The following is a 12,081-nucleotide window of genomic DNA, read 5'->3' as shown; positions in this document are numbered from 1 at the left end:
TAAGAAGATAACTCATTTAGAGAGCCAGAGCACCATGGTCGGGCAGCAGAAGGGATGTAAGCAGATGAGCAGAGGATGTGAGGAGCAACTGGCAATGGACACTGCAGTCAGGGAGAAAGCCTATAAGAAGCACTGCAACCTGTATACAGCCTATATCAACTACCACCAGGCCTTCGACTCATAGCTGGCTGATAGATACACTGAAGATCTACAAAGTCAACCCGACACTGACATACTTCCCAGAAGCAACTGTGGCAAAATGGAGGACCACCATCAATATCAAGAACATCACAACCAGATCGACACCCATCAGAAGAGGATTCTTCCAGGGAGATGCCCTGAGCTCAGTATGGTTCTGTCTAGCACTCAAACCACTGTCCACCATGCTCAATAACAGCAAGTACAGGTATACCCCTAAATGAAGGAAGAAATAATTTGTACACCCTCTCTCACCTGATCTATACATGGATGACATCAAACTCCATGCCACAACTGAGAATCAACTCCCACAGCTACGCCAGATCACTGAAGAGTTCAGCACTGACATTAGGTTTCAATTTGGCCTAGACAAGTGTAAAACCCAGATCAAGGACTGCCTGTCTGAGAAATACTGTCAGATTCTGAGAAGCCTGCTAAAATCAAAGCTGAATAGCAAGAACATGGCCAAAGCCATACACATTTACACAGTCCCAGTACTAAAGTACTCCTTCAGAATCATAGAACAGACCAACACCGAACTGTAGGAGATTATCAGATTGATCAGGATAATGATAGCCAAGAGCCACCAACACCAATCCAAGTCAGTCATAAAAAGACTGACCATAGCCCGTAAATAAAGGAGGAAGGGGATTGACTGACTTCATTGAACAAAAGAAGGCGATTAAGAACCTGCACAATTATTTCCAGGAAAGCACAGCACCAATCTACCAAGCCATAAGAAAGATAAAAAGCAGCACACAACAGTCAAACCTCAACAAAGAGACTACAGTCACACAGATAGAAAAAATAAAGACAAAGATGGGTGAAGATGCTCCATGGCAGACACTACAATGACATCCATCAAGACCATGTAGACAAGATAAATTTCAATGCTTAGCTCATGAACACATGGCTCTTCCCTGAGACTGAAGGAGTCATGCTCACCATCCAAGACCAAGTAATTGACACTAGAAACTACAAGAAATACAGAGTCAAGGACCCAAGACAAACAGATGATGCATATTTATGATGTCCACCATGCTCAATAACAGCAAGTACAGGTATACCCCTAAATGAAGGAAGAAATAATTTGTACACCCTCTCTCACCTGATCTATACATGGATGACATCGAACTCCATACCACAACTGAGAATCAACTCCCACAGCTATGCCAGATCATTGAAGAGTTCAGAAACAATCCAGAAAAAAATCCAGCACATCACCATAGGATGTACAGTGATCACCCAGATGGATTACACTCACAGGACATGACCAGGATAATACATCAGAAGCTAGTGCAAAAATACCAGCTAATCAAAGAAATTTTACTGTATTACAAGCCTCAGGCCATACTATAGACCTCTACTTACAGACAAGCTGATCCCGCACAACGGACCAGATATAACCCTCATTGATAAGAAAGAGGTGCCTCTGTAGCCGGATGGGCAGGAGCAGCACACACGTCTTGATTTGACCGGGTTTCGAACCTGTGACCACCAAATACGGAGGATGCGGAAAGGTCAGGGAATGACCACTGCATATCCCTGGAACAATATGGCCTTAGTTGCTAATGCTCCTAAAAACCAAATAACAACAATAAGAAGGAAATGGCTACTTACCTGATCAACATAGTGGTACTCAATACCAGCAATCTCCAGAAAACGTACAAGGAAAAGATCAGGAAGTACAGTAAACTCCAGCTATTTGTGGTATCTGTATTCATGGTTTTGTGTATTCGCAGTCGCTGATTTAATATAAAATGAAACCTAAAAAAAAAATGTGAATTTTAAAGCACCATGAACATTTTCCACCATAAAAAATATGGGCATGGCTAAAATCATCTTGCCTGGTCAAAACAGCGCTCAGTGGGTGGGGGGAGAGGGGTGACACAATCACGAGCGCGGATGTTTCCCGCTAATCCTTGTTCAGTAATGTATGTGTTATGCATTTGTCATTGAAGATTTCATCGTTTCTTTTAGTTGATATGCATATGAAAGTGAAAAATCTATCATTTTGCAGTGCATTAGTGTAAACAGACTTTTTCGAGTGTGTTAACGGTTAAAAGAAAGTGACTTTATTGTGGACAAGTTCTTTTCTAACCCCTACGAAAATATGGCTATGAATAACAGTAAGGGAATTGTAAAAAGATCAAAGAAGGTGATAACATTAATTAGTAAAATTGAGTTATTAGACAAAATTTCTAATGGTGAAAGTGTCACATCAGTGGCAAAACGTTATGAAATCAATGAGTCAATGGTATGATCAATCAAGAAATTGGAAGAAAAAAATCTGCTGTAGTGTCTGTGAAAATGCACTAATTACAGAACAAGAATTTTCTCTGTAACTCATGATGTTAAATTAGAAAAAATGGAAAAGACTTCAAATCTGTGGATAGAAGACTGAACTCAAAATAAAATTCAGTTAAGTTCATGAAAAGGCAAAACACCTTTATCAACACTTTAGCGAAACTGGTGATAGTATTGGTGGGATAAGTTTTTTAGCTAGCAAAGGCTGGTTTGAAAGGTTTAAAAATCGATATGGCCTTCATAATGTGAAACTTGTAGAAAATAGTTATGGAAAGAAGCATCAAGTTTAAACGAGACCAAGAACAATTGCTCTTGCCTACAGGGAAATCCAAAAGGAGCTCAATAAAAAAATGAAGAAACAAACTTCGATTACAAGTTATTTTTCATCCAGCAATCCATATTCTTGATATGTTTGAAATTTCTAATAAATATTAGATTCAATATTAAATTGTTTGTTTCTTATTTTCATTTCAATACCTTATATTTATATTTTACTAAGTACTATGTTTGTCTGTGTACATAGTCATATTATGTAGGTACATATAATACATACATAGACAAAATTTTAGATTAGCTTTTCTTATATATTTCATACTTTGGAACAGAATCCTTTTATTACTACGGGTGCCATAACTCAGTATTTGCACCATTTCTCAGGAACGTCCCCACAAATAGCGGGGGTTTACTGTACTCAGACCTAAGGAGGGAAGTCAAAGATATGCAGCATATAGAACAAGTAATGATCATCCCTATCACTGTGCCAACCACCAGCATGGTGCCAAAAGGCCTCCATAAGAACTTACTAACAATAGGCCTCCCAGAGAACACTTACATGGAACTCCAGAAAGCTGCAATCCTGAACACCTGTAGGACAGTAAGAGAGTGCCTCAACCAACAGTAGTAATAATAATAGTAACTGGACACAACCAATCACCATGCACTTCGTACCGGTACCTGTCACAGGGCAGTAAAAATCACATAAAAGGGTGAAAAAAATTTTTTCCTTTTATGATAATAATTACCTTTCTTAATACTATGGATACAAAAACTGAAAGTTTTAAAAATTAATTATACAAGTACATAAGTATAATTTTTTTTATTTCAGATCTGCTTTCAACTAGAATAGTGTTGAGAAACATTTCTTCCAAATTAATAAATAACAAGTAATGAATGCATATCATATAATGCAATAAGAAAATTATACATGTCACTTTGAAATGCAACAAACCATATTTAAAATTACTTTTTTCATTTCCATTTTAAAAGTACTTTTAATTTTTTTTTCATAATCTTTCATTAACTTTAATGTTTGCTGCCATTTGAGAGAGCACATTAAATGTGCTGTAAATTTTAGAAATCTGAATTCTGAAATCCTTAACATTCCAAAAATTCATAAATAACAGCTGAATAAAATTTTGAAATTTTATTGAAAGTTTATTTTAAGTACATAAACTGACCTCTAAAAGTGTACCGAGCTATAAACAAAAATAAAGCATTGTTGTTACCAGCCCAGAGTTCAGTCAGTGTGCTGACAGAATTTAACCAATTTCATGTGCTTTTACTTTTACACCATTCATATATTGGCCACTTAGGAATGATTGCTTATATGTATTACATACAGCACTTGTAGTATAGTATGATGTTTTCATGTGTCAGACAGTGAATAAATATGTTAATACATCTTAGTTCAACCAATATATTTTACAAAACTTATCTGCTTTGTTTAATGAAAAAATTGGGAAATTAAAAATTAGATGTTCAATTAAGCTCTTATTGCTATTATTATTATTAATGTTAAATAAAGTGTTGCAAAAAAGTCAGGAACTCAAATTAACAACTTTTGGATTCTCCTTCATGCCTTAAGACTAAATGAATGGAGAGATTCATATAAATGACAGAAAAAATTATATATATATTGAAACTTGCCTAGTATAGTTATAACTACTTAACTCCATAACTGAAGAGTACACATTTCAAATGGTACATGTGGGAAAATTTGGTTGGTAATTGGATATATAAGATCTGGTTGATGATATTTCGGTCTATACTACAAAATAACCTCTGCTTCAAAAATTTTAATTTTAAATCTGAATTTGTGATCTCTCCTTTTAATTTGTGGATATGTTATTTAGTTGTGACAGTAAGTCAAGAGCTCAGTTCATAATGTGTTATTTTTAATATACACTCTGTGATCACTGAATTATGACCACCCCGATCTGTAATGGACTGCATAGCTTGCAGTATAAAAATCCAAACAGCTTTGTACCCTAGAGCGGTGGTAATTTGCATCTGGTTGTGGAAGTCAAAGTTATAAAGTAGTAGTTATGGGACACAGTAAAGCTGTCATGGGGGTTTCAAAAAGGCAAGATTATGGGAACTTGTGCATCAGGTGCTTCCATATCAGAAACGGCACATCTTTTTGTTTGCCCACAGCCCACTGTGATTAAGGTATACAAAAAACGGTGTTGAACAAGTCAAACCACCTCCTCCCATAGTGAGTTTGGGTTTTATTGGCACATTAGCTACTGAGGCTATATCCCACAGTAACCTGTCACTGCATGGACTCAAAGGCAGGTCACCATGCAACAGCTGACATTACAATAAATATGGGGAATGCAAGGATAATATCCCAAATGATGACATGCCACACACTCAGATGTGTGGGGTTCCACAGGAGACGACCCAAGAGACACCCTCTCCTCACCGATGATCATTGTTGACGGCAAATGCTGTGACATCGATAACATACTAGTCGGACACTGGAGGACAGGAAACGAGTCCAAATACCTGTGGCCAGGGCCGGCTCGAGGATATGTGGTGCCCCTAGGCCAGTTTGGTTTTCAGCACCTGATCATTTTTTTTTATTTAAAATTTTTAAGCTTTATAAATTTTACAAAAGGGGCATGTCGTAATAGAACATATTTTAAAAAATCTTACATAAAATTAAACTTACAAACTTTTATTTACAAAAGGTATATAACAACAATAAATTATTCGAAAACTAAACAAAAAAATTCTTGAATAAAATATTTAAAATTATACTTACAAAATAGGTGTATAATAATAATAAATGTAATAATTTTGCAAAAAAAATCTTAAATAAAGTATATAAGCTGTGTCTATAAAGTATAAGAATAATTATTGAAAATCGTAGCAAAACACAATTTTTTAACTAAATTAAAACTTTTCTGGCTTTTACTGTTGCAAAATTTGTTATCAATTCTTCCATATCAATTCTTTTAAAATATCTCATTCAATCAATAATATTGTTAAACCGTCTAATCTTTCCCAACTCATAGTTGTTCTCAAATGAATTTTAATAAATTTAATTTTCGAAAAAAAAAACTCTTTTCCGTGATAGCCACAGAGACAGGAAACATTAGGAAAATGCAGATAGCAATGAATAGGTTTGGTAAGGAAGATATTCCATCCAGTTCGCAGACTATTATTTTATTTTTTTGTTTTGTTAGTGCATCAGCTTATGTGGCCATAATGCACCTCCCAAAGTTTTTGCATTTTCTACTCTGATCCAAGCCTGAGGCGGGATTTGAACCTGTGACCTTTGGGTTGCCAAGCAGGCACTTTACCCACCTGGCTAGCCTGGTCGGCGCAGACTATTATATAGGGCAAAGCATTAGCAGTACCTCCTGTTTAATAGGCATGTATAAATTAGTTTTCAAAGACCTATTAATCAAGTTAACTGCTTAGTTTACTAATAATTAATTGATTAACCAGTTATTTAATTTTTCTAGTTTATTGAATGCCCCAGACTGGTTCACAGCTGTAGCATGATAAAATGGAGTTTGGTGCAAAAAGTAAAAATAGGCACCCCAAAAATAAAAATAGGCAAACCAAAAACAAAAAATGCTAAAAACAACGCCCCTTGCAATACTGCTTTTGGAGGGCACTGCTTGTACCACCAAGGCTTCGACTCTCTGGTCCTCTTTAATACTATTGCTTTTTTTACAATGTTGGTGCCCCAAAGCCATTGCGCCCCTAAGCCAGTGCCTCTTGTGTCTAAGCCTAGAGCCTAAACACAGACAGACACCTTTGTGTGGTACAAGCAACATGAGTCGATGGACCCACATGCATGGTGCCCACTATCCTGGCAGGTGGCAGTTGTTGTTTATATGGGGCATGTTTTCTGGCAAGAACTGGGACCCCTGGTGCATATGAATCAACCTTTCGCTGGTAAAGTCTACAGGCAGCTCTTAGGAGACCATGAGCACTCTGCCACATTGGATTTTTTTCAGACAGAAATGGGATCTTCCAAGACAATAACACTCCGTGTCATCAGGCCTGCACTGTGCATAAGTGGTTCGGGAACACAGTGAAGTTACCATCCATCTTGATTGGCCTCCAAATTCGCTGACCTCAATCCAGTTTAACACCTGAGGGATGTTTTCAAATGAGAAGTGAGGTTTGTTGACATACAGCATGATTGTTGTATGTCAACAAATAGCAGCTGTTATCCACGCAAACAGTGGCCCAACGTAGCATTAGTTACGGGGTTATAATTCAGAAATCACCGAGTAGAGTTTTTAAGATAATAAGCCCAAGAACTTGAGATGGTTTCTTTTTTGAATATAGATGATGTACTTCCAATACAAATACAGTAGACTCTCGATTTTCTGGGATAGATAGTAAAAAAAAAAAAAAAAAAAAATCCCAGATAATCGATTTCCTGGTTAATCCAAAAATACAGTAAGTCTCTGACATATGTACAAGATATGTTCCAGGACTTCTTACATAAGTCAAGTTTTAAGTAACTCGGAAATGACTAATAAAATATTTCTACTATATCCGATATACTAAAATTACAAAAACCACATTTTAATTTTCTGATCCAACTTGATCGTTTTCCTTTTCTTGGTTACTAGTACTGCTGTCATTGTCATTTATTCTCTTAGTTGGCACCATGAAATTTTCTGTAAAGAACTTGACAGGGTTAAGGCAAAAACTCACTATTATCAGCCCACACGAGCTCACATTTTACTAAAGCACATTTCTGGAAAACAATAAAAACAATTTGCACTTTCTGGTTTATTGGGTTTTCTGTTAGTGCAATTCATCGTAAAAGGGTAGTAAATTCAATCTTATCGAATGTGCGATAACTGATAGCTGGAATTCCATGGGTTTTTACGTTACGGTGAAAGGTGTGTCCCCTTCACTGAAATCTTCAGTCATATAAAAAAACAAATAAATTTTAAGAATCTTCTGTTCATTCCTATTAAGCTTGTTACTCTGTGTGCAAGACGTTTTCCAAGCAGTCTCCCAGTTTCATATTCTGAAAATGTCTTTCAGAACACAAAAGGGCAATCCGCTTAGTGGATGTAGAAAACTCAGCTATTGCTAAACACGTTTGGGCAACATACCACGACATTGACACACACCGGGATGTCGTGATTGTGGATAGGTCCAGCCGCTACCGATGTCGCGCCTGGTTGGAGTCTTTGAACATCACATGCTCTAATACAGCGGTCAACAGGAACGGTGGATGTCATGTCCACCCTATCATCGAAGCAACCATTTTGATTAATGACAAACGCTGGCAATGTCCACATGCATCATAGCCACAGGCTTCAACATCCAACAATTAATCACGCAGTCCACGTACATGATTGGCAATACACACCCTCATGTTCCACTCTTAACTGTCAGTTTGACTGAGGAAGGTTAGCAACATTAACCAAAAGCTTTTGTATGCATCTAATCTAATATACGTATGTGTTTCCCACTATTAAACCTGTCATAATTTATTCTTTAATCATATGGTTCATTAAAGATTTAACAGATGCACTGCTTTCAAACTCTTGAATAATTTCAAGTTTCTGTTTAATTAAAAGCACAACTCTTTTGCATTTACCCATCATTTTCAAGATTTCTAAACAAAAAAAAAAAAATTTACTATAAAAAAAATTGATATCCTTGACAAATAATGAATCAAAATTTGTCATTTTGTGGTGCGACGGAACACAATAATCGATGTGACACACTAAAACAAACTAAACATTTGTTCTCTCTTTTTTTTTTTTATGAGCGGCGGAGTGTGAAGACAACAGGGGTTGCACGATAATAGGTACATTAATCTCCCAATGACGACTTAACACCAGTTCTTGTCACTTATTTACGACTTGCAAAACATCTGTTTATACCTAGTCTAGTTATTACTTGAATTTTATGATTTCTGGTTGATTTTTTTTTTTTTTTTTTTTGTGTTTAATTTGGAGCCTTGAAGTGTCTTGGTTAATCCGATCCCAGTAAATCGAGAGTCTACTGTAGTGTAGTTTTCTTGACAAAAAATTACAACACCACTTTATTATGTCTTTCATATCTAAATCCAGGTAAATCTTATATCTACTAAAAATTTTAGGGAACTTGTAATAAGATGATAAGAGAATACACATATGGTATCTTTGAATGCTTGCTTAATTCTGCATGCAAACTGGCTATAATATGGAACAGAAATTGTATTTCGGAATTGCAGTGCTTAGGCATGACAACTAAAGTCAAGATTTTGTAAATTATTTCTTGAATAACCTGAATTATTAATTGTGTCAGATATTGTCTACTCTAAAACAACTTTAGATAAATAATAAAGTTCACTTTGTGAATCACTATCATCTGAACTATACTGAATAGCATCATATATACTTGGCTATATAGAGCAAAGTATTGGTTATACAAACAATACTGACTTTCGAACAGTAAAAGGATGCTGTATATATAGACATAAATACTTACCTTTTTTTTCTGAAAATACTAGTTTTCAAAATACAAATTTTCTTTTTGGATTCTAAGGTTAAGGAATGTAATATTCCTTTTCTCCTGTTCTAATTCTAAGGCATATTTCAAGTATCCATGAAAACTATTTAAAACTATTTATTTTAAATCTGAAATATTTTTAAAAAGGTCATTACTGATGTGCATATTAGCAATTAATAATATGTGATCTGAGAATCTAATAAATTGTCTGATTTTGGAAAGAGGTTTAATAACAGGAAAGTGAATTAATAGTTTTTAACAGCTGGAAGGTAAATTTCAGAGAGCAGAGTGAAAATATTTGCTTACAACTTTTGTGTTTATACCTAAAATGTCTGGCTTCTGTTAACAATATAATACTTTTCATAATTTCATTCTTAATCTGTTTATGTTTAATCCATAAATGTTGCAGATGCTTGCCCACTTATCCATCCTCACCTAGAAATCTTTGCTTGAGTCAGACCCAAAAGGACCACATAATCTGAAAAAAAAACTGCCACCTTTCTCTTTTCTCCCAATCTTCTCTAACATTTAATCAATTGTCTGAATAAATAACGGGAAGGTAAAATGCTTTCCTGTCCCATCCCTGTCTTAATGATAAACCAGTCTCATTAATAAATCTATCATTTATAATCTACACATGATCAAAACGAAAGGTACTTATTTTCAATTTTTTGTGTATCTTATACAATTAAATATTATCTTTACAACAAGTGATTTATAACTCAAACCACTGAAATAAAAAGGTTTTGTTGGAAAAATTGCTTTGTGCATTGGGAGCAAGGCACTTTATAAACAAATGTTGCTGCCACTAAAAAACTATAGAAAAGTTTGTTGGTGGCAGCAATATTTGTTTATAAAAAGGTTTTGTTATTGTAAGACTGCATTTAATCTTTTAATTGAAGGTTAATACAATAGGTAGCTAATGTAGCTCATCATGATATTTCAGTAATTAAATTTTTATTAGAAAATCAAAAGATTTTTTAATCAAGATTAAAATATACTTCATGGAATTAATATTTAGTCTTCTAAAGAAGTACATAGCAGAATATACAATAATTATATACCTGCTTTCTCTAAACTTGCATCATCAAAGAAAAATCCTGTCAATAATCCTTCTGATACCTTCTCAGAACGTGCATGAATTACTCGTTGAGATACTAGGGGAAAAAATGAACATAATACAAATCAAATACATATAATTCTTTTAATACAACAAATAAACAAATCTGTAATAAGCAAATCTCATACATATAAAAACCAGTTGCTCATCTTGCGGTGTCAATTCTTCATCATACTGGTATAGCAGTAAATAAATAGTAAAACTATATGCTTTACTAGTTCATTTGTGAAATGCTTTTCCATTTTACACTGGAACTAATATCCTAAGGAGATCCAAGCAAATGGTCACAATGTGAGTTCTGGTAAAAAAAAGTTTTTTTTTTCTCCCTCTCTCTTCTGGAATAATCTATTTTACGTTTTCAAAGCCATTTTTAAAATATATATTTGTAATTTTTTTCCCTTTAATTTTACATCATTTAAGACATATACTGTTCAAAAGATAATGACAAGAAACTAAGTTTATGATAACTACCAGAATTAAATAGACAAATTAACTTTTAACTGAAAAATTACATGATTGCTTTTGTCTCCAAAGTTGCAAAATTTCATAGCTGTGGAATTTTGCAACTTTGGAAGTGGATCTCAATAAGAGTTTATAAGCAATTTAATGAATTTTTGAGTAGTACGATTGTTTCTTGGTACAGTAAGCTCATCATCATCATCATCATCAGCCATTTTCAATCCACTGCAAGATGAAGGCCTCTCCAGCAACTTTCCAGTTCCTTCTGTTTTGTGCAATGGCCATCCATTTACTACACACAAACTCATGAATTTCATCTATCCATCTCTGCCATTGTCTTCCAGGTTGTCTTCTAGCTCCTCTTGGGTACCATTCTGTTATTTTCTTAGTCCATCTGTCATCATGTCTTCCAGCTATGTGTCCTGCCCAAGACCATTTTAGTTCTTTAGTTTTGATAAGAATGTCCTTTACTTGAGTTTGCTGCCTAATCCAAGTGTTTCTCTCCTTATCTAACAGTCTGATTCCTAATATAATTTGTTCCATTCTTCGCTGTGTAGTTTTCAGCTTCTCTTCCATTCTTTTGGTGAGTGCCCAAGTTTCACTTCCGTAAGTCATGGTGGGGAGCAAACATTGGTTCATTATTTTACGTTTCAGACAAACTGGGATACTGCTCTTCAGTATGTGACTATATTTCCTGAATTCTATCCATCCAAAATTTATTCTTCTCTTGACTTCCAGCCATTTATCATTATTACAGCTAATAACTTGTCCCAGATAAGTATATGACTCCACCTTTTCAATTACTGCTCCTTCATTCATTATGTCCCTTTCTGTGGCATACTTGTTCATCATTACTTTTGTTTTAGCCATATTCACCTTTAGTCCAAAATCCTTACTAACTCTGCATAACTGATTAAGATTTTACTCTAATTCTTTGGGATCGTGGCTTATGACCATAATGTCATCTGCAAATTGTAAATGGCTTGGGTACTCTCCATTCACACTGACTCTTTCTGCGACCAGTCTAATCTTCTGAAAGCTTCCTCAAGGGCAGCAGTAAACAGCTTCGGAGATATTGTGTCTCCTTGTTGAACTCCTTTCTCGATTTTAAATTTGCTATTGTCTTGTCTAGTCTAATAAAGGAGGTAGCATTCTCATATATTTTCTTCAAAATCATAATATATGGAGTACCTATGCCTAGTCTTTCCAGTGCCCGAAACATTGCCTTATGC

General features: G+C 35.0%; 1 protein-coding gene across 2 annotated transcripts in view; it reads right to left on the bottom strand.

Moving 5' to 3' along the window:
- Positions 1 to 12,081, bottom strand: part of LOC150079409 (acidic mammalian chitinase-like) — an 81,659-nt gene that overhangs the window by 56,983 nt on the left and 12,595 nt on the right. For both annotated transcript variants that reach the window (XM_090382409.1, XM_090382410.1), the window contains exon 3: positions 10,335 to 10,427. In XM_090382409.1, the coding sequence (XP_090238535.1) occupies positions 10,335 to 10,427 (93 nt within the window). The remainder of the gene's footprint in view (positions 1 to 10,334; positions 10,428 to 12,081) is intronic.

The sequence above is a fragment of the Mastigoproctus giganteus genome, chromosome 10 (genome assembly GCF_048544385.1).
Source record: "Mastigoproctus giganteus isolate SK-2022 chromosome 10, ASM4854438v1, whole genome shotgun sequence".
In the NCBI taxonomy this organism is placed as follows: Eukaryota; Metazoa; Arthropoda; class Arachnida; order Uropygi; family Thelyphonidae; genus Mastigoproctus; species Mastigoproctus giganteus.
The sequence above is the reverse complement of the archived record's forward strand: the minus strand, read 5'-3'. Positions and strand labels throughout refer to the sequence as shown.